At 35.2% G+C, this 23,756-nt stretch overlaps 2 protein-coding genes across 2 annotated transcripts in view; both read right to left on the reverse strand.

The window, feature by feature from the left end:
* LOC134846992 (coiled-coil domain-containing protein 148-like) overlaps positions 1-19,658 on the reverse strand; it is a 34,341-nt gene extending 14,683 nt beyond the window's left edge. Inside the window, exons 1-7 of the mRNA XM_063864465.1 lie at positions 19,525-19,658; positions 16,797-16,923; positions 16,370-16,499; positions 16,055-16,227; positions 15,418-15,605; positions 9,193-9,331; positions 2,873-3,020 (exon numbers count right to left, since the gene is read on the reverse strand). Of these exons, the coding sequence (XP_063720535.1) occupies positions 2,873-3,020; positions 9,193-9,331; positions 15,418-15,605; positions 16,055-16,227; positions 16,370-16,499; positions 16,797-16,923; positions 19,525-19,621 (1,002 nt within the window). The 5' untranslated portion in view covers positions 19,622-19,658. The remainder of the gene's footprint in view (positions 1-2,872; positions 3,021-9,192; positions 9,332-15,417; positions 15,606-16,054; positions 16,228-16,369; positions 16,500-16,796; positions 16,924-19,524) is intronic.
* A 70-nt stretch (positions 19,659-19,728) lies between these two features.
* Positions 19,729-23,195, reverse strand: LOC134846993 (vesicle-associated membrane protein 1-like). The gene is made up of 2 exons (XM_063864466.1): positions 22,895-23,195; positions 19,729-22,288 (listed from the first exon to the last, which is right to left on the reverse strand). The coding sequence occupies exons 1-2, from the start codon at positions 23,012-23,014 to the stop codon at positions 22,058-22,060; spliced, it is 351 nt and encodes a 116-aa protein (XP_063720536.1). The 5' UTR covers positions 23,015-23,195; the 3' UTR covers positions 19,729-22,057.
* Positions 23,196-23,756: the final 561 nt, after the last annotated feature.

The following is a 23,756-nucleotide window of genomic DNA, read 5'->3' on the forward strand; positions in this document are numbered from 1 at the left end:
TTTACTTAATCGACAGAGTGCGAAGAAACTTTAGTATCATTTGACCAATGGTGCAAATGAGTTGCATATCCAAAACCTTTAGCAGATCTAACCAAAATCCAATCAAAAACAGGACTTAACTATTCACTGCAACAGTATATAGAAAAAACATTTTACTTAATCGACAGAATGTGAGGAAACTTTAGTATCAATTGATCAATGATACAAATGAGTTGCAGATCCAAAACTCTTTAGCAGATTTAACCAAAATCCAATCAGAGATAGGACTTAACTATTCACTGCAACAGAAAATATATATTAAAACTTTTACTTGATCGACAAAATGCGAGGAAACTTTAATATCAGTTGATCAAGGATGCAAATGAGTTGCAGATCCAGTACTCTTTAGCAGATTAAGCCGAAATCCAATCAGAGACAGGACTTAACTTTTCACTGCAACAAAAAAAAATATTTTACTTAATCGACAGAGTGCGAGGAAACTTTAGTATCATTTGACCAATGGTGCAAATGAGTTGCATATCCAAAACCTTTAGCAGATCTAATCAAAATCCAATCAAAAACAGGACTTAACTATTCACTGCAACAGTATAAAAAAAAACATTTTACTTAATCGACAGAATGTGAGGAAACTTTAGTATCATTTGATCAATGATACAAATGAGTTGCAGATCCAAAACTCTTTAGTAGATTTAACCAAAATCCAATCAGAGATAGGACTTAACTATTCACTGCAACAGTATAAAAAATTTTTTACTTAATCGACAGAATGTGAGGAAACTTTAGTATCAATTGATCAATGATACAAATGAGTTGCAGATCCAAAACTCTTTAGCAGATTTAACCAAAATCCAATCAGAGATAGGACTTAACTATTCACTGCAACAGTAAATATATATTAAAACATTTTACTTGATCGACAAAATGTGAGGAAACTTTAATATCAGTTGATCAAGGATGCAAATGAGTTGCAGATCCAGTACTCTTTAGCAGATTAAGCTGAAATCCAATCAGAGACAGGACTTAACTGTTCACTGCAACCGTATAAAAACAATTTACTTAATCGACAGAGTGCGGAAACTTTAGTCTCATTTGACCAACATGGCAAATGAGTTGCATATCCAAAACCTTTAGCAGATCTCACCAAAATCCTATCAAAAACAGGACTAAACTATTCACTGCAACAGTATATAGAAAAAACATTTTACTTAACTGACAGAATGTGAGGAAACTTTAGTATCAATTGATCAAAGATACAAATGAGTTGCAGATCCAAAACTCTTTAGCAGTTTTAACCAAATCCAATCAGAGATAGGACTTAACTATTCACTGCAACAGTAAATATATATTAAAACTTTTTACTTGATCGACAAAATGTGAGGAAACTTTCATATCAGTTGATCAAGGATGCAAATGAGTTGCAGATCCAGTACTCTTTAGCAGATTAAGCCGAAATCCAATCAGAGACAGGACTTAACTTTTCACTGCAGCAGAAAAAAATATATTTTACTTAATCGACAGAGTGCGAGGAAAATTTAGTATCATTTGACCAATGGTGCAAATGAGTTGCATATCCAAAACCTTTAGCAGATCTAATCAAAATCCAATCAAAAACAGGACTTAACTATTCACTGCAACAGTATAAAAAAACATTTTACTTAATCGACAGAATGTGAGGAAACTTTAGAATCAATTGATCAATGATACAAATGAGTTGCAGAAACAAAACTCTTTAGCAGATTTAACCAAAATCCAATCAGAGATAGGACTTCACTATTCACTGCAACAGTATAAAAAACATTTTACTTGATCGACAGAATGTGAGGAAACTTTAGTATCAATTGATCAATGATACAAATGAGTTGCAGATCCAAAACTCTTTAGCAGATTTAACCAAAATCCAATCAGAGATAAAACTTAACTATTCACTGCAACAGTATAAAAAACATTTAACTTAATCGACAGAATGTGAGGAAACTTTAGTATCAATTGATCAATGATACAAATGAGTTGCAGATCCAAAACTCTTTAGCAGATTTAACCAAAATCCAATCAGAGATAGGACTTAACTATTCACTGCAACAGTATAAAAAACATTTTACTTAATCGACAGAATGTGAGGAAACTTTAGTATCAATTGATCAATGATACAAATGAGTTGCAGATCCAAAACTCTTTAGCAGATTTAACCAAAATCCAATCAGAGATAGGACTTAACTATTCACTGCAACAGTATAAAAAACATTTTACTTAATCGACAGACTGTGAGGAAACTTTAGTATCAATTGATCAATGATACAAATGAGTTGCAGATCCAAAACTCTTTAGCAGATTTAACCAAAATCCAATCAGAGATAGGACTTAACTATTCACTGCAACAGTATAAAAAACATTTTACTTAATCGACAGAATGTGAGGAAACTTTAGTATCAATTGATCAATGATACAAATGAGTTGCAGATCCAAAACTCTTTAGCAGATTTAACCAAAATCCAATCAGAGATAGGACTTAACTATTCACTGCAACAGTAAATATATATTAAAACATTTTACTTGATCGACAAAATGTGAGGAAACTTTAATATCAGTTGATCAAGGATGCAAATGAGTTGCAGATCCAGTACTCTTTAGCAGATTAAGCCGAAATCCAATCAGAGACAGGACTTAACTATTCACTGCAACAGTATAAAACATTTTACTTAATCGATAGAATGAGGAAACTTTAGTATCATTTGCCCAATGGTGCAAATGAATTGCACATTCAAATCCATTAGCAGATCTAACCAAAATCCAATCAAAGACAGGACTTAACTATTCACTGCCACGTGTTTTTCTGTCTTCTTGCGTTTGAGCATTGATAAAAGTGTCAACTCACCAGATATTCTTGGTTAGCCTTCGGAAAGTGTCGTTTCAGTCTATCTAAGAATAACGTGTAGCTGTTTTGCACCTCGTGAGCCTGGTACTGTTCTCTGATCATGTCGAACAGCATGCTATCCTCTATGTACCAGTCGTTGTTCACGTTTCTAAAAATTAAAATAAAAACAATTAAAAAAGTTATTAATTTCTATAAGAAATCTGAAAAAAGAAGTATCGCAAATTTGAAACCTGTCTCCTTTCAAAAACGCAATTACCTAAAACCAAAGCAAAAAATTTGTCTTTGTTGATTCAATTACTTCAGGACTAGGTTGACTTTGAAGCATTCTAACTCAATCATTTTCCACAGAGGCGAAGCTGAGCTTCGCACCACTTGCGATACAAAACAAGAAAAAAATTCGAAAAAATCAAAAAAAAAACTAGATCTATCAGAATGAATAAGGTTAGTTTTGAAACAAAAACAAACCAAGACAATAGAATGTGAAAAAAGCACCAAAAAATAATGTACCAAGCGGTAACACAGCCGGAAACACCTAGTCATAAACCCTTGAAGCCGAAAAAAAATCAACATAAGAGTTATAAAAAGTTATTAAGTTCACCTCACCCTCAAAACACACAAACGCTCAAAAAACTTTATTTGCTCGTCAAATGAAACAACATGAGGCAACTAAGCCAGTATAATATAGGTCAAAATATATCAAGCCCAACAAAAGAAAATTAAAAAGCCTAGAAAATTCAAACAAAGTTATGACTAATAAATGAAACAAAAAACAGCCGAAAGTTATTAAGTCCCCCTCACCCTCAAAACACACACGCACACAGATATTTTTTCGCTCATCGAAAGACACAAGATGAGGCCAATAAGCCAATATAATAAAGGCTGAGACCTATCAAACGCAAAAGGCCGGAAAAACTGTTGTCATTAATAACTTGAAACTATAATTCTATTTAATGCATTTTATGCAATCCAGAGGTGAGCATAAAAAATAAGTTTCCGTTGAAACGACTCGAAAATAGTTCACTAACAAATATTTGGGGCAAAGAAATTTTATAGCGAAAACAACAACTTTAAAAAAAACAATTCTACACACAGAGGCGTAGCTTCGCTCGGCAAACACTAGCCAGAACTCGACAAAGGCAGCTCTATAAACTACAAAAACAAAAATAAGCCTCGAATTAGTGAAAATTCAGCTACATCTCGGATTCGAACCTGCGACCTAGAGATTAAGCGTCTCACGCACTAACAACTCAGCCACGGACCTTTAATAGCCACCAAACACTAGCCACACATGAAGCAGAGAACAGATGCTATGCAATTTCCAATGCTACAAGGAAATTTCCAAATAAGTAACACTTTAATGAACACTTTTATTTGCCAGTTATGTAAAAAATAAAAATCGTAACAATACACTAAGCTGATTGCAAGTGTAATCATTTTTATTTCAAATAAGGTATAGAACGCAAGACAGGCCTGACAACTTTTATAAAAACGAAATATGAACCTGGGACCAAACCTTGAAAAACGAACTTTATATGAACTTAAAAGAGCATTTTCTCTAACTTTCAGAAAAACATGGTCAATTAAACCATTTATTTCCTGACAAAGATTGAGTCAATGACAACTGCACATTGTTGATACAAGGTGACCACAACAACAGTTCGTTGGTTATGGAGCAGTTCCTTCTTCTTTTCTAGAGTTTTTTTAGCCTCGTCAATGCTAGAATCAACTTCGTCCAGCTGGTCCTTGAGAGCTAAAGGAGTCATTCGCTTGAAAACATGCATTCCTCTCGCAAATCTTCAGCATGCCCTCTTTTTCGTGAATTTTCTTCTACTTTCGACTCCGTGGATTTCTTATATTCAGAAGCTGCTTGGCGAACTGTCACATAACTCAGCTGGAAAATTGAACGCCTTTTCGAAATCGTCGCGGCTAAACACTTCCTGAATGATACGCATACTGTCGTATATTTCTGGCAAAAAACCGTTCCGGTGTTGACTCTCAGCGAACTTCATGCGCGAGAACCCTGATTCTGTGTTCATGTTGTGTGGGTAAACTAGCAACACAAACTCACAAAGATCCCAAAGACTTCCACTGTTGCAACAGTGATTTCTCGAAGCACTCTCGCAAGGATAAGTTCCCATTCATACACAGCTTAGCAGTAGTAAACTCGTCTAGGACATACACACTCACTAGGCCGAAAAAATTAGCCAATCGGACTGTTCTAAATGCTTTTCAAGCGAACACAGAGCCGACTGAACTATAGGAACATTGGAACAGAAAAGTTTTTTGTTCACAGGCGAGAATACCATGGGCACAACAACTCCGCCACTGTTTTTCTTGTAAAGATCTATAGCATACTTCTTAGGGTTTATATCCAAAGACATAAAAACCCGTGTCCTTACCAATCATCGTACTACAGTTAGCAGTCATTGCGTATAGCACTTTGTGAAGTGGAATGTCGAAAAATCCGAGAGCAGCAAAAGTTGCATCAAATATATTCTGCGATGACACGAGCTTGCAATCAGAAAGCGATTTGGTATTTGTAGACACAAAGAGTCAGTATCGAACACCGTCCGCATATTAAACAACCCAGAGTTCAACCCTTGTTTTACCATTATAAGATGTTTCGTCGAGATGAATACCGACAAACTTGTCTTTCAATTCACTTTTCAAATTGTGCGAGCGTATGGGGCTATTCCGTGAACTGCCACATAGGTTGCTTTCGTCATTCCACATGTAATATTAGCGTGGCCCGAATCGGGAAAAATCTGTTTGTACTTCCCGCGAGCACTAGATGCCGAATCACTGGAAGCGAAAGGCTGGCCGTTCACTACAATATCAAGAACATAAATAATAAGTGCTCTCAATCGCTGGCAATCAGTCTGAGAATATGTTGCTGTCCTAATGTTGGGAGTTGCAGCGCGCGCAGTTACCGCTTTCTTGTGGAGCTGAGTCTCTTCATGTTGCTTTAGATCGAATCGCCCATGTGAAATCCGAAAAACGCGATTATCCAATTTGCATCGGACTTGATCCTGGTTCTCTGCTTTGGCCCAAGAAAACTCCTCGAGTAGAGCTGATGACACAGTACATTTTCCCATTCATTGAAAAAAATCAACTTTCGAAAAAATGAAGGTATAAAAAAACCTTTAGAAAATAGACGCACTACGTGTAACTAATTAAAAACAATTAAAAACAAGAAATATGAACTCTGGCTCAAATAGGAACCATATGAACTAGTAAATATAATATGAACTAGTTGGCAGGCCTGACGCAAGAGCTCTTGCCTTCTAATTGAGAAAGTTTTCTATGTAAAAAAAATCTAGTTTTTATCAGCTTGTCTATCAAAAAACGAATCAAAAACTGATTAAACACTGAATCTCCAGTTCGTTTCCAATTGGCACAAGGTTTTGATAACAATACACTTGTGTGAAAAAAAAATCAAAACTCTTTGATTTTTTCTCAATTTGAATAGCTTTTTTGTGCGTCTTTCGAGCTGATAAATTAAAAGAATCAAAAAGATCGGTCAAACATGATCAATGACTATTTACAAAAAGATAAGTTACAAATTTATTTTACAAAAAGAAACAAAGTTTTCAATTTTTACAACTGTTAATGCTGAGGAAGCGCTTAACTAAGCTCCAAAAACCAGTTTCACAGAGCTAAACACTAAATATTGAGATTTTTCAAAAAAAATTTAGCTTAGGAATGAGCTTTTCGCATTAGTCGCTCGCTTTGAATTAAACTAAAATCAGAAATTTTAAATTCAATGTTGAAAATCACAAAAATGTTCAACTTCAACTTTAATTTCTCGTTTAAGAAACTTTTAAAAAACACCAAAAATCGACCGACTGAAAAGGATTTAATATGATATTTCACTTGTCTCATTCATGCCATTATTTGTGACAACTGATTTTAAGAGAAAAAATGTATTGAAAAATAGAACACGCGAAGACAAAAATTATCCTCTCTTCTAGCTGATCCGAAAACAAAAACATCCAAGGAAATGGTTGCCATAAACTTTTTTTGGAAATACGAAAATTTTTACCTCACAGAACCGACGAGAAACACAACTATTAGCATCAAGCAAGCATTTAGTATTTACAGAATGTCCACTTGGCCAGCAACACGTAGTTTGACACCAATGGAATCTTAAACAAAAAGGCCAAAAGAAATGGTTGTCATAAAAAAATTCAATAATTTCTTTGGAATACGAAAAATTCGATCTCTGAAAAACACAGAAACACAGCCACTAGCATAAACCAAGCTTTAAAAAATTATTGAACAATCACCAAGCCGATAACTCGCAGTTAGAAGCCAATTAATCTGAGAATAAAAAAATGAAACGTTAATTGTTCTCATAAAATTATGTTGAGCGATTAAAAAGTTTGGACTTTTAACCTTTATTTAATCGACCGCGCTGATTTTTTACAAACATGAATAATCGTCTTTTATCCATGTACCAATGCAAAGGGATTTCACTAAACGGACAGAACAAGAGCCGAAACCATTTCAAACCGACAAAACAAGAGCCGATATCATTTAGGCAGAAAAAAAATTGTAAGCAAAAAAATCAAAAAACCGGAAAATACTAGTCAAGTAGAGAAATTCTGAAAAACTACAGGAGTCAATCAACGGCACTTGAGACTGAAACAAAAATTGTCTACAGCGCAAAAAAATTGTGAGGTGGCAACTGAGCCGAGAAAACTATAGTGGCATGAGGCCCGAATTTGCTAAGGTTCGATAATAAAGCAACGTCAATTTCAATTAGAAATATGTAAGAAAAGTCTGATTCCCGATTCCAAGACACTTGCTCCCACAAGTGTTAAAATAACAGATTACACCAAAGAATCACAAAACGCTTTCCGTTACAAAAGAAATATCTTAAACAAGAGGAGTAAAAAAAATGTGGCAACTAAGCTTACAAACCATAAGCAGATAACCCATAGGCCGATCATTTTTTGATATTAAATATTTTAGGTTTCAAAAAACAGGGGCTCAACGGAGTCGAGCGTAGTCCCTTAACCTTTTATAAAGACTTTTCGTACCCCAGTAGTTAAATTTGAATTTTCAAGAAATTGAGCATGTTTCGTTGCTGGAGAATTGAATGTTTCAGAAATGATTCAGTGATTTTGTTAAACTAGTTGTTAACTGGAAAAAAGTCCATATTCGAGTTGGATAACGCTCAAAAGAATAGAATTTAAAAACAAGAATAGCCGATTGTTGTGCAAGTAGCTCAGAATGTTCCGACCATGGTCTTAAAAACATCTGAAAAGTTTTTTCAAATAAGTGACGTTTTATTCTACGTGGTTAGCTAAAAAGAACTGAACGAAACAGTTTAATAATCATAGTTAAATAGGCCAAATGGAAAACAGTTTTAGAAGAAAATTGACTAGAACATAGCCAATTGAAGATTGGAGAAGAGCAATGAACGCAATTTAACATGAAAAAAAAACATTGACTTTCTTGAAAAAATCTCAACTTTCGAATTTCAAAAAAAAAGATGCCCTTTAAGCGCTTTGAGTTTCTAGAACAATTTATGATTGGCGCTTTTTTGACAACATGAACCCAACTAGAGAAAACTGGATCAATAGGTAAAGTTTTTATTCCGCTGGAAATCTAGAAATTAAATTCCACTTTCGAAAATAGAAATCGTTCAAATTTTTTTGCGCCATTTCCACATTCGTATTTGGAAAGAGCTATTTACGTCACTTTCAGCAGATGAATTTCAATGGAACTCAAAAAGTGCATTATACTTAAGTGCATCAATATTTTAAGACTTTTTCCTGAAAAAAAAAACAAAAAATCAGCAAGACCTCTAAAAGAGTCTTCACTACGTTCATTACTCTTTAAAAAACGAAATAAAAAATCGTAAAAATTTTTTTACTTTTTTTGCAGATATTTTTTTGAATTTTGATTACCAAAATGGCGCTTAAAACTCCACAAACTTAGCTTACTCGAGTTAAACTAAGTTTTCACGGCTTAATGTAAGCATAAATAAGCTATTGTAGTAAGCCTGGAAGCTCAATTTATTAATTCTAAATTAGAACAAAATAAAAATTTTAAACCAGTTTTTCTCGACACTGGAAAAATTTTTTCGAAATTTTAAAACTTCGTTTGAATTACGACTGAAAAGGCTTTTTATGACTTCCTCCCCATTTTCAAATCGTCAGAACAATAAACCATTTTTCCGATTCTTCGTTGTCTGATGAGTTCTTTGTGATACCCAGTTTTGCATGCAACAACATCCGAATACAAAAATCGCCCCCACTGCATGCTCAACATTTTGCTTGTGCACGTAAATACATCTTTTCAAGCGGACCAACCTAATTATATGCAGGTATTCGACGTCCAATTCTCTTAGACGCTGTTTGAAGTTCTCATCCATCAAAACAACTTCTGCCATAAGAGAGCTCCATAAGTTGTCACGTGGAAAATCTGCCACCAATAAGTCAAGAGGAACACCTAAATTTACAAATGATTCAAATTAGGCAGAGTCGAACCGGAGCTTCGCAATACTTGTGATTCGTTACAAATTTATAAGCGACAACTGAGTCACTACAATTGTAGTTGAAAAATTTTGAGCTATAAAACATTTAGAAACTCGAACCCCCTCCCCCGATATTTCATCTTTTGTAAGCATTAAGCTATACTACTAGGTCATAGCAAAGGTAAAATTCAAAGCTTCGAGATATTCATCATGCTAGCACCTTCAAACTTATACAAAATTGTTGGTTAAACATATCCAATCAAAATTGGAAAAGATTAATGAACGCAAGTAAACATAAGAAACACTGACTTTGTTGAAAAAAATCTCAACTTTCGAATTTCAAAAAAAAAAAGATGCCCTTTAAGCTCTTTGAATTTCTAGAACGATTTATGATTGGCGCTTTTTTTTATAACATAGCCAACTTGAGAAAACTATATCAACAGGTAAAGTTTTTATTCCTCTGGAAATCTGAAAAATAAATTCGAAACTACAAATCGTTCACGTTTTATTCCGCGCCATTTCCACGTTCATTTTTGGAGAGTGCTATTTACGTCATTTTCAGCAGATAAATTTGAATTGAACTCAAAAAGTGCATGTATAAGTAAGTGCATTCATAAATGCATCAATATGTATGAATGCACATCTTTAGTTATTAGAGACTTTTATGACTTCCTGAAAAAAAATCAGCAAGACCTATAAAAGAGTCTTCACTACGTCCATTACTCTTAATCACTTCATAAATGCAAGAAAAAACTCGTTCACAACATAGGCGCTACGCGCAATACACCGAAGGCATAGAAACTGAAGCAAAAACCAAACAACTTGAACAACTAATAATTGAAGAATAACAAACAGACCCATAATATGAATAAATGAAAATAAATAAATGAAATAAATACACATACATAAATAATAAAAGCAAAACTAAATGAAAGAAAGAATAATTAAATAAATATAGAAATAAATATCAACAAATAAACAAAACACACCTGATAAATAAATAAGCAATAAAAAAATAAATCAATACATAAATAAATAAATAAATACATAAATAAATACATAAATAAATAAATAAATAAATAAAAGCAAAAGTGAAATGTACAAATAATTAAATAGACATGAAAAAATATATACGAACAAATAACCAAACAAACAGACCCATAATATAAATAAATGAAAATAAATAAATTAAATAAATACACACGCAGAAATAATAAAAGCAAAACTAAATGAAAGAAAGAATAATTAAATAAATAAACAAAACACGTGATAAAAATAAACAAAAATAAATATGTACATACATAAATTATAAATAAATATAAGCAAACTAAACATAATTAAATAAATAGAAGAACAGATAATTAAATAAATAAAGATGAACAAATAAAGAAACAAACATACGCAATCACGTGACATAGCGCGATATAGTCCAGCCCACATGATAATTGATAACTGTGGACGTTATTTGTCGACACTTGACAACAGACAACATTAAAAAAAACCCGTTACACGATACCATAACACCTTGACTAAAGTCTTCGGTGTAAAAATGCAAGAACATACATGTGAAAACCAACAAATGTAAAAAAAAATTGACGAACACAAGGAATTAATTTAAAAAAGTAACTATCGAAGAAGCAAATATATGGCCTTTTTGATTATGCTGCCCAAATGTAACAAAACTAAATCAATAGTTAATTTTTTAAATTTCGCTGTGAATTGACCGCAATAAGGTAACCTTCAACGCAAGCCACCCAGTCTTAACAAAGAGGCGAAGCTGAGCGTCGAACCACTTGTGATACAAAAATTAATGCCTGTCATTTAAATCAACTAAACAAAAAATTTGAAATAAAAAAACTCATCTTGGTCATTGAAAATTGTGAACTAAAATTGCAACAAAAGCTTAAAGTATCCGCAACACAATTACATACACCACTAAAAACTTAACAGGGAGCTTTCAAAATGCTAGAAATCAGCCGAATTTTTAAAAGATTCTTTTCAGCGGAATTAGGACGACAAAAATAAGCAGACAGACCATAATCTAAACTAGCCGAAAGTTTGCAAAAAACATGTATCGGCTGAAATCAAACCACCGGGCTTAGGCATTTCAAGCACGGGTGTTACAGCACCTTGGTAGAAAATTGAACCATCCGAAGTCGGGATAGGTGAACTAAGCCGACAAAAACGAACAGAAGGACGATAGTCCGAAAAAGCACGGAAACTCTAGTTTGCAAAAAATAGGTCGCTTTCAGACTCGAAGTACAAGCCTTTGCCGTCTCAAACAGTTGTTTGACCTCTACGCCACATGTAACGTATGTTTGCTTGAATTTGAATTTATAATTACTAACTGGTAAGAAAGCCGAAAAACCTGAGCAGAAACCCTCCATATCGAAAAAAACTCTGAACCAAAAAAATTTAAGTCTTGCTCTAAGAACACACACAAGCACATACAAACTATTTCAGTCATCAAGCGATGTAATGAGAGGCCACCAAATCGACATTAAACACAGAGGCGAAGCGGACCTTCGCACCCCTTGCGATACAACACAATCATATAAAAACATAAGTCGAAAAAAAATGAAAAATGTCGAGAAAAACTAGGTGAACCAAAATTTTCGTATAACTCGAGGAAGAACACCTAGTGTCCAGCTAAAGCTGGAAGCACGTGTTTGAATTTTTTTTGAATTTGTTATACTGCTGCGGCACGAAATGCGCAACTTTCAAAAATTGGACTTTGTCCAAAACCTTAGTTGCTTTCTCTACTAAAATTAGTGAGAAGAGTGAAAATGTTTGATATTTTGGAATGTTTCCAAAGTCATAACGTTTCTCTTACAAAAAAGTAAAAAGTAGCCGCTTCTGCAGGAAAATTTCTCGCGCAACCGCTTACTTCGATTGAACTTGTAATCTCAGATTTGCCAGGGTAATTTTAAGAAAATTCAAAAAGAGTTCAATTTTGCGAAAACAGCTAATGATTTTGTTAAACTAGTTGTTAACTAGAAAAAAGTCTACATTACGATTTGATAACGCATGCTTATCGCAAGCGTAAGAAGCCGAAACCTATTAGGCCGAAAAAAGTTTTAAAAAGAGAAACGTTAACAAATAATGTTACAACAATTGAAAAAGCAAAATTCACTTAGGACGTATTTTTAAAAAGCTAATATACTCAATATATGTATGTTGCAACAGAAAAGTCCAGTAGATGAATGAGTCCTGTGAACAATGTTTTTAAGGGGGAAAAATCTAGTACCCATAGCAATACCCTCGCCTATCGCAAGCGTAATATATCGCAAGCGCAAGAGTGAAAACAAAAAACATCTGGAAAAGCAAAGAGTAGGAGTCACTTGTCTGAACAACTGTGCCACTCTTCAGTTAATACAAGTAGCATTGAATTCACGCTCATTTTCAGTTTCTCGCCACCAAAATTTATGAAGTGGTCTGAAAATTGCTCATAGAAGTATTGCCATGTTAGAAACGTTCCTACAATTTCGCACTCTGGCACGTTACTTTTTTGATATTTAGAAAACCAAAAGTCATGTTAAAAAAGCTTTCACAAATCGAATTTCAGGAAAACCAAGGAGGGGCGATAGAACTGAAAAAGAGCAGCATACTCTTTCATTAAGTGGACAAGTGGACGGTATTCACTCATGCTGTTTCAAATGGAATAGAAAAACTAATCTACACAAAAATTGCACAGAGGTGAAAAAAATCTTCCAGAGGTGAAAAAAGAACACAGAGGGCAAACATGAGCGAGAAAACAAAAAGTTGCTTTAAAAATAGAAAAGAGATAGGTAGAAATAAGCTTCGAATTAGAAAAACTTTTGCTGTGCCTTATTTAAACCTGCAACCTCGAAATGCTATGCACCAAAATGCCACCAAACATAAAACATAGCCAACAGGCAGATGGAAAAAATAAAACACAGAGGCGAAGTTGCACTTCGCATACACAAGCAAAAATATGACTGATAACCCTACTGGGGAAAAACTGAGTGAGCAAAACTTTGAGTATACAAAATTTCATAAAAGACACACGCCAATTATGAGTCTACATAATTGTTAAGAGACGCAAGCCAATTAAGACACATTAGCAGTACCAGTCAATATGAAAAAAAAATTACCAGCTAACATGCCTCAATTTATAGAGCGGACGCATTTAAACCAGTATTCAAAAAAATCCATTCAAACATCCGACCCTGCCCAGGTTCGAACCCTCTTATTTTGCTGCAGGTCTCCTTCCCTACCTCTACGCTACAGATCCATGATACTTTGAAGCTAAAGAGCTATTTGTAATATAATAGTCTGTGTTCATATCCTTAGCATTGGCTCTACTTAATAGCTGGTTATTGATCACAATGAACACATTTTGTCGCAACAATATTTGCGACTTAGATTGGAAAAAAGAAAGTTCATACAATAACACAAGCCTTGCTTGTGTAATGAAAGCAATTGAGAAAACTAGATGAGGTAAAGTTTTTTTTACTTTTGCTGTTCGATAATGGAATTACCCTCTTTTTTAACAAAGGAAATGAGCTGAACTTAAAAAGAAATCAAAAATCAGAGAGCGAAAAAGTACATTTGAGCGTCAACAAGTTTTAGAATTTTACTGGACCTATATAAAAGTCTGAACTACGTTCATCGACTCTTGATAAAAATTAATGCTAAGTTCGATATCGAAACTTGTACCCGAAGATTCGGAATAGCGAGCCATTCCGTCTGCCCCACGGTCGCATGAATAACGGCAAGCACCAGCCGCCAAGACAGAGGAACAGATGCTATGAAACTCCCAAACGCTAGAAATCGTGATTATACCAAATGAGCATTTTTCCTTGCGACTTTGGTTGGAAAAGAGTAAAGTCATAGCATACACTACGCTGGCTTGTGTAAAAATAAGTAACTTGCCATCTACCGGACTCGAACCGTCTTGTCATCTAATGGAATCGAGCCGCCAAACTGCAGATTACGATTCTAACAACCTCCCATTTCGACCATATGCTTTTGAAATATGTAGACTTTTGCCGCCAAAAAGTGTATCGAACGCATGCTTTTAGATTTTTTATGCTACGCAGTCAAAGCGCACACCAAAATTAACACTAATTATTCGACTTTTTTTAGAAAAAGGCTGATTCGTAACATAAAACTACGCTCGATTCCGCTTCATAATTAAAGAGCATATTTCGCCTTCCTTTCAGTAAATGAATTGGAAGTCTGACACAGGCGAAGCTGATCTTCGCAAACACTTACGAGAACACGGCCAAAAAGCAGCTATATCAAGTGAAATAAGAAGTAGAAATAAGCATCGAATAAGCACTACCTCGACTACGTGTCGGATTCGAATCTGTGATCTAGCAAATCCGAGTCTAACGAATTAACCACTCAGCCATGGATGCTTAAAATCCCCAAAAACTAGCCACCAATAACGCAGATACATATGCTAATCAATTGCCAATTCGATGCAGCAAAAGTAGCACCAAATACAAAAGGACACAATTTTGCATGTAATGAATCGGAAAGCATTAAGTCAAACTATTATCAAAAGTTCATACTATAACACAAGCTATGCTTGTGTAATTATGCATTTCAAAAAAATTGCGAGATACATTGAGTTGGAAAGTTTCTGAAACCGAGCTTTTTATCTTTGTACTGTTGTTTGAAACATAACTTTTTTGAGTTTATTTGATGAATTAAAAATGCATCAGCTGTGTAAACTTTTTACTAATCAAATGTCAAAGCACCTATGATATTACACAGCGACTTAGATTGGAAAAAAAGAAAGTTCGTACTTATACACTTTGCTTCGCAAGTGTAAAAAACGATCTTAAGTCAAAACGCAAAAACCAAATTTGAGCGTGTTCAAACTTTGTAATTTCGGAAAAAAACAATAACACGATCTAAATATGAGAGCACTTATTTGAGAGTTAGCTTGGAAAAAAGAAGAGTCATACTAATACGCTACGCTCGCAAGCATAAAAATGTCAAAAAATACCGTTAGAAATGCTCAACTCAAAAAATATATGCTATTTTCATGAAAATGTCAGATCTTTTGGTTGAAATAAGTGTAACTAGCCTTCGAACTCGTGACTTGGATTCGCATGTTTCAGTCCTGAGTCGCCTTCAAATTCTGTGAGCCACATCAGATCAACTTCAAGATGTGTGACCTCTTCGACCAGCTCACTGTCCATCACCTCCATCATCTCCTTCAACCCCTCCAACTTCAGTTGCAAAATCTCAAACTTCTCATCTTCCACGCCGCTTCTAAAAACACATCAAAACATTTGATCAAACAAAACAATCAGAGTAATATCCTCGAATACGCATCAAGGTTTCTCTCGAATGCACTCAGACTCTTCAACCACTACCTAAATTTCCTTTTTAGGTCTGCTAAGTTTTCAAGCCACATTTCAAAGTCATAATAGCAGACAATTAGTTTCAGATGAAACATCGACAGCTAAGGTAAATACACTACGAGCAGATTAGCTATGCCATTCAATATTCTCCACATTTTGAAATGACCTCTTCCGTACAACACTCGATATAAATTTGCAGAAAATGAGTTTGCATAAATAGCCAATTGGTTTCAATGCCAATTCTCTTTCTTCAGCTGAAAATATTTTCTCTTCTTTGAAAACCAGACGTTACGGCATAACTCAAAACAGAGTAAGAATAATTTTAAAGAGGCGAAGTGGTTCTCAAGTGGCACTCACTGTTCGTAGAAGAGGAGGTCGATTTCGTTGCGCAATTCACTCACATTGGCCAACATGTCCTGTCTCAACTCACGCGTGTCCTCCCCCACTAACTTCTTGTATTCTACCAACTCAGCAAATGCACTCTCCTCTCCACTCTCACACCACTCTGCCTTGTCTGCTGACTCGTACATCTGAAGCGAAGTATTCTCAAGCACACTCAATTGCGATTCATACAATCAATTTGAGTTGCAGACAAGCACTTTCTTTTCATTACTTCAAGGAATCAATTCATAATTTTCATTTTCAGCCCAGAAAAAAAGAACAACTCGCAACCTCATTCCAAATTTCCTCCTCCAGACGAGACGCATTGCGACACAGTCGCTCGTAGTAGTTCCTCCAGGCCAGCTTGTGCTGTTTGAGAGAGTTGATGTCTCTGTTCTGCTTACGGGCTCGTTCTATCTGTCTGAAACATAAATGGCCAAACACCGTTATTCTCAAACTATTTTATTGTTACATTTTATCCGAATATCCAAAAAATTTCAAAAAACATGTATTTTTACAACGAATTGCGCCTTAACACATTGCTTTTATTTCTAATTCACCACCCTTCAAAAAGTCTGATATTTTGAACAAACTGCACGCGGCGCATAGAATTTGACCGATCAATGTATATCAATTTGGCGGCAGCTCAGAAAAACTTGGTGCTCATGAAATTACGCAACTAATTCCAAAAACTTCATTGCAAGCATAAAAAGTGCACCTCATCTTTTCCATCTGTCTGTTGCCTCGTCTGTTGATTTCATGTTTGAGTGCTTCGAAGTTCTGATAGTCATTCTCGAAGTATCGGTTACTGCTCATCCCATTCGTAAAACGCTTCACAAGTCTCTCTAAAGAAACAAATACATAACTACATAGCAAGAACGACATTGGTCTCTATTTTTATGATCAATGGCGCGCGGTTTGCACGCACAATACATAGACTTGGTAAATAAACAAGCCAGAAAGCAAATGGTAGTTCTACAATCTAATTCTAATAGCTGAAAAAGACAAGGAAACCTGATTTTCAACTACGCAACAAATTGGTTGAATTTTTTACCTTTAAAACCCAAACAATAGTCGCCGGTACCCGCGCAAGTTGCACAATGCTCCGACCAGTTATCGTTTCAAAAAAAATCTTATTTTTTCGACACTTTTTTGCTCTACACCACAAACAGCACGGCAAGGTAGCAGACATTCGAAAAAATTTGACTAAACATTGAAAGCACAAGAATTATTAGAGTTGGTTCAACGACTTCCCTCGAATGAATTCATTGTAAAGATAGCATATCAATAGACAATTACCAGCGTTAAATTAGCATTAAAACAAGAAACGAAAGGTTACAAAACCGCAACAATTTTAGTAGACGCTCGTTGAGTTGAAAAAAATGTCATAGAAACTTATTACACCAAATTTTGAAGGGAAAGTTTTTAAATACCTTTTAGCATGAAAACATAATTGGCCTTCCATGTGACGCAAACAGAGGAAAGATTTGACTTAGCCGATACCTTTTATGCTAAATAAACGTTTAGAGCGAAACTTAGCCAACAGAAAGTTGGAAAAGAGTCGCAATGAACGCAGGAAAATAGAATAAAAAACCGATTTGATTTAATAAAACACCAATTTTCAATTTTTTTTTTCAATTATTTGTGCTATATCATCCCGACACACGCCATGTAAAGTACGATGTAAAATATTTAGCTTACAGCTAAGTATTAAATAGATAAAATAGCACGCCTGAGTTCAATTAGGAACGTTTTCTAAGACGGATTAAACCTCCGCGTTAGAATATCACAATATATCGCGTTAATTATACTAAATTGACAATCTTTAAGCCCCCATAACTTTACAGAAAATGATCACACGTGACAAATCTTTTTAAATTTGAGCTCAAGACAACAATACCCTTCGGCTGATATAAAAAATTCGAAAATTGTCTGAAAAAAAACCACCCCGAGCACAAATATTCCGTCACTTCCTTCGAAAGTAGGAACAAAAAAAAGATGACTTTAAATTTTGAAGACTTTCTAGAACAATTCATGATTAACTTTATCGATAAAACTAAGCTTCGATTCGCAAACCCTAGCGAGAACACGACATTATTGAAACTATAAGTCGATCACGTTTTTCGTGAACTTTACACTTTGCTGTAATTAATTGAAAAGCATTAAGCCACATAATGTATTAAAATATGCATTTCAAAAAATTTCTGAAATCGAGTTTTTATTTTGTTATGTTGTTTGAAACAAATAGTTTTTTTTCGGTTCATTTGATGAATTAAAAATGCATCAACTGGGTCAAATAATTACCTTTTGAATATCAAAGCACAAGCTATCAAAAAGCTGTTAAAAAGCCCCAAAACGGCACCAATATTGGCGACTTAGGTTAGAAAAAAGAAGGCTCTTAACAATTTACTAAGCTGACACAAGTGTAAAAACTGGATCAAAGATTAACAGCTGGAAAATCTGACAATTTGGAACCATTTTCGAAAATGGATTAAAAGATGGGAAATCTGACGATAGAGAACCATTTTCGAAATTGGAAAACATTCACGTTTTTCGTGACCTTTACAGCTATTCGATTGTCGAGTTTGCCTTTCTTTTAGCACAGGAAATAAAGTGAAACACTGTTTTCGATTGTGGAGTTTGCCTTACTTTTAACAAAAGAAGTTAAGTGAACTTAAAAATATGTTCAAATTTCGAAATTTTCCGAAAAAAAAAACAAAACACAACCTAAACAAGTTTCGCCACAATGTTCAACAATACTATATATTTACCGGTCGTATTAGTATCACTCGAATTGCAGCATATTGCATTTAAGCTTTCTGTTTTCCAAACCAGACGGAAAAACTTCTCTTGTCTAGGAGGCACTGATTTAAACAGCACTAGATAACCAGCGCAAATTCGAACACAGGCGAAGCTTTGTTTCGCAAACACTAGCGAGAACACGACAAAAAGCAGCTCTATAAAAAGCAAGAGAAAAAGCAGAAATAAGCCTCGAATTAGTAAAAATTCGCTTACGTCTCGGATTAGAACCTAGAGATTATGAGTCTCAAGCACTAACCACTTAGCCACGCCCACTTAATAACTCACAAACACTAGCCACAAATAAAACAGAAAACATGTTATGAATTTTCCAATGCTACAGATCGTGATTATAGCAAAAAAAGCCACCAAAGTGAACACTTTTGATGCACACTTTTATTGGCGAGTAAAGTAGGAAAAAAGTCTACGCTAGCTAAGTGTAAAGCAGGTTGGTATTAAACCACTACGCTCGTAACTTCTATAGTGTAAATAGCATTATTTTCAACAAGCTCATCTCCACTCAATCAGATCTTTTTCTTTTTCCAGCAAGTAATAACGAACTTGCTCAGACAGACATACTCGAAAAAAAAACATTCCAAATGAAATAGCAACAGATCAACTACTGAGAAAGTATTTCGATGACTCACCTGCCGTTTCCATGTCTCTAGAAGGAGCAGCTGTGGTTACAAAAGGAATCTTGGCTCCTTTGTTCAGGTTCTCACGCAACCCACCTATAGAACCCATCGCCTGTCGCACACAATATAGACCAACCAAATTAATACTATCTGAAAATTTAAACAACAGCTCATTATTTCAAAACTATTCATTACATCCTTGCTTTGACGTTAAAACTTGCTTGATACAAATGATTTGCGTACATAATTGATACTTTGAAATTATACAAATATTAACATCTAAAATATAGAAATTCATTCTCGCTAAAATTGATCAACGCTATTAGAAAAGGTAATTGCTCAATAATTTCATCAATTGCATTAAGCGCATAACTTGTTCAAATTCACATTCCCCAAGTAAGTAGCAAACTTCAAGTGATAGCAATAGTAGAGATACAAGTTTGCAACTAACGTCTAAAACTTTATATTCAGCCCCAAAAATAAATGTGGATTTAGAAAGCCACAATTAGGATAGCTTTTGGCACTAATAGTCCTAGTATGGCAATTATGATAGTCGGGAGCGAAAAAAGTTACTGCATAGAAAACTTCATTTTCTGCTGACATGTTTTACCATCAACAACATGACCTGAATCTGAACCTTGTGTACCCCAAAAGCTCACAACCTACGTCATCTTTTAATCATTTTTTCACTTTAATTCTGTGCGCATAAATTTTCCTGACTGGCGATTTATCATCTCATTTCGAAGACCAGCTCGCTTTTGCGTCACTGACTCAAAAGACATCATTTCACATGATGAAAAGAGCATGGATTATGGAACACAGCTCGCTTACTTTGTGCACATGTGTTGGTATATGGATTAATTCACATGCGGTGCGGCATTTAGAGGGAGCTTTTGAATGGAAAAAATGGGAAAATGAAAATGAGGAAGAGCTTTGCCACAATATTCAATACAGTATTGAGAACACTTTTTCTCCCTTTGCTAGCCTGATAGAGCACATTAACCTGCACGCGTGCAATCTTCATTTTTGGTTGCCTGTGTTGTGTTGGTCGGCTTCGCTTGTCAGGGAGTGAACAAAACAAATTTAGAAGGGAAGAAAAACGAAGGGAAATGGAGCGACTGCTTATCATGTTAGCATTTGAACCACAGTGCTAGTATTGGTATTAGAAGCAGCAAAATACCCCAATAGGCCATTTCTTCATTACAGCAACCTTGATTAGATGGAGTTAACCAAACAAAATCAACCAATTTACTTTAAAAAAATGGAATAAACAAATGTTATTTTGAAATGACTGAAATACGACATAAAATAGCCTTTATTCTTTTTCATCGTAATAGTAGTTTCTATTTCTGATTGCTCTTCTGCTCTCATTAAGATAAGACAAGTTTCAGATTCACTTTAACATGGCGCTGTTGAAAGATGGCCCAGAAAGTGTTTATATTTCAAGATACATAATAACCGAATTAATTAATAACTTTCACATAAATTAGATTGGATTCTATTCTCTATATACAAATTTGAAATTGCAGCGATTGGTGAAAGCCGATTGGATTTAGAGTCGAACATGAAGAAGAGTACAGTTAAGTAAGATCAAACAGGGGACAAGGCAGGTCACAATCAAGACAGCCGCCGGAGAGAGAGAAGCACGTGTTGAGTTGGGGTGGTGGGGGGGGGGGGGGGGGGGATTTGTTGGTTCATTAGCGTTTTGTTTATTTTCAAAGAATGGTCTCTTTTCCAGATTTCTACCCCACAGAGTTCTTTAAAATTACAATAAGTTGCGTGAAAATCCATATACAGTGATCTTTTCATTTCTGTTCACTTGTTCATACTAGCATATTTTGTGATTTTTTTTTACAGAAAACCCTCTTAGACAGCCTTTAGAAAACTGAAGTTTGTGAAAATCAAGTAGGATACTGGAAAAAAGCCAAAAACTTATCTAAGTACAAGACTGATTCGACCCAAAACACTGAGTAGACCGAAGATTCAATGTTTTGAATGGTTCTAATTCTGCAACTATGATCTCTCACTTATTTTCTTTTAGAGAATAATATCGGCTTACCAATTGTGACTACTGCAGATTTAGCTTTAAGGGCCTCAAATTTAACACTGAACATCTACGTGCAAGTTGATGCAGTAATGATGAGTAAATTTTAGAGAAGCGAGAGTTATATGATACATAGAGCCAAAATTCTGGGAAATATTGCAACTTCATTAAGCCTGTCTGTAGGAAGGAATACAAAACATAAAACAAACGACATCTGCTCTATTTGACTGGATACAATTCTACTTCGATGCATATCGCTTTGGTTAACTTAACTTAATTTACACTTTCATACACAGCAAGATTCAAAAGTTCGATAAAGTAATTTACCACCAGACATTTTCAACAAGGAAAAGCCCCGAGGTCTGTCGTGACGTGAAAGACATTTAAGGAACACAGAATATATATATATATGAAGATGCTAGAATATCGTGGCGGTGTCTGTCGGCCTTGTTATCCTCTTTCAAAAGTTCTCATCAATTGTTGTTTCCTTTCTTCTTAGCTCTAGCCTTTAGTGAAGTAGAGGACGCCTAGACCTATCACTAGCACAATGATGATGCCCAGAATAATCATCATCTTCATGTTTTTCCAGAACATCTTCGACTTCAGTTTTCCGGCGCTGGTCTCGAACTGGGATGCTCCTGCCTGTAGAGCGTCTGCCCTCTCATCTAGCTCCGACAACTTCTGATCTCTTTCCAGCACCTTGTCCACGTTCACTTTCATGATGTCTACTACCTGCCAACACATTTCACATGCATTACTTCCAGCCTCTCCATTACTACTTCCATTTTAAAAGCCACAATTACGATAGATTTTGACATTAATTTTCTTAGAATGACGAGTATGATAGCCGGAAGCAAAACTTGATCATTACTGCATACGAAACTGAATTACTTCGAACCCTTGTTTGTTTGAACAAATTGAACATGCAGGCATTCAGTTCAAATTATTCCACCCAGGATTCGACCCACGCATAAAGATATGTTCGGTCAAATAAATAAATCTCAAAAATGAATACTCGCAAAGTCGAGGTGACCACCTTTTAAAAAAACATATGCACATGATGCACAGCTTTCTCGTACAGAAAAGGGAAAATTAAAAACGGATAATGTTCAAAACTTCTTGTGCAAAAGTTCCAAAGCAAATTTCGTCTTTTCTGTTTAAGCAAATCACTCCGATCATTTTGAAATCACTGTTTGAAGAAACGACCGATACTCAAAAAATGCAGTTCATATAAGCATTACTTTCAAGGACCAGGCATCTAACGCCATAAAAAGCAGAAAAAAAAAGTTGGGGCGAATATAATGATCAAAATGGTCACCACAGTGGTAAGGTACTCGCCTCTTCTACTTGAGCTTGAGTCTGCTGGAAGCGCTTCGTCGATCCCCCCTGTGGTCTTGGCTGGCCTGGTCCGCCGGGAGCGGCTCCGGGTCCTCCTGGGGCTTGGTTGGGCTGAGACATTTCTAATAGATTAGTTGAAAAAGAGGAAAAGCCCCGGCTGGATATTGAGAAATAAACTTGACGGGAAACTTGATAGCACCGTGCGTCTCAGTGTATTACGGTTTCACAGGATAATTTTGAAGTTGGACCGTCTTAGTTTTTATCAAACCAACTCTGAAATTAGAAACACAATTAGCATTTATCCTCAACACATGTCGCTTTAAGTCTATACTCTCTGATACTGCCTTCAAACACTTTCCTGTTACCGATTTAGCTGCTAAGGCAATTGGATTGACTTATGTTTTGTTCAGTTTCATTTGAGACTCCAAATTTACCTCTCAAATACCAAAAAGCGCCGATGAAATGCGCGAGATAACTAAATAAGGAAGAAAATAAGCTATCAGCTGATGTCCTCCATAATTAAACAAAATGAAACACGTAGTGACGACAAAAACTAACTCAGAAAAGAAAGCAAGCTTTCATGTGTTACTTTTGAAGTCAATTTTTTAATTTAACCAGTCTGCGGAAAAACTTAATCAATCCATCAGACGTGGAAGTGCATTAAAGTTCACAGAAATGACTGATTACATTACAATTGGTTCATGAGCTGGTAGCACAGAATGTTCCGGCCACAATGACTTCCGCAACATTTTTCATTTTTTTCTTTTTTGCAAGCCCTATGGGCTTGGCCTAGGCTGGTTAAATAAGAGACCAGAGTCAAGAGTCAACTTTCATTCGGAGTCAGAGTTCTTAAAATTCCCGA

This window comes from Symsagittifera roscoffensis, chromosome 5, assembly GCF_963678635.1.
Source record: "Symsagittifera roscoffensis chromosome 5, txSymRosc1.1, whole genome shotgun sequence".
NCBI classification, from domain to species: domain Eukaryota; kingdom Metazoa; phylum Xenacoelomorpha; order Acoela; family Convolutidae; genus Symsagittifera; species Symsagittifera roscoffensis.

Bases quoted from the DNA above. Each gene is read 5' to 3' on its own strand.
- LOC134846993 (XM_063864466.1), bottom strand. From the start codon at position 23,014: ATGTCTCAGCCCAACCAAGCCCCAGGAGGACCCGGAGCCGCTCCCGGC. The intron at 22,289-22,894 runs GCGAGTACCTTA...ATGTGTTGGCAG, and splicing joins CTCAAGCTCAAGTAGAAGAG to GTAGTAGACATCATGAAAGT.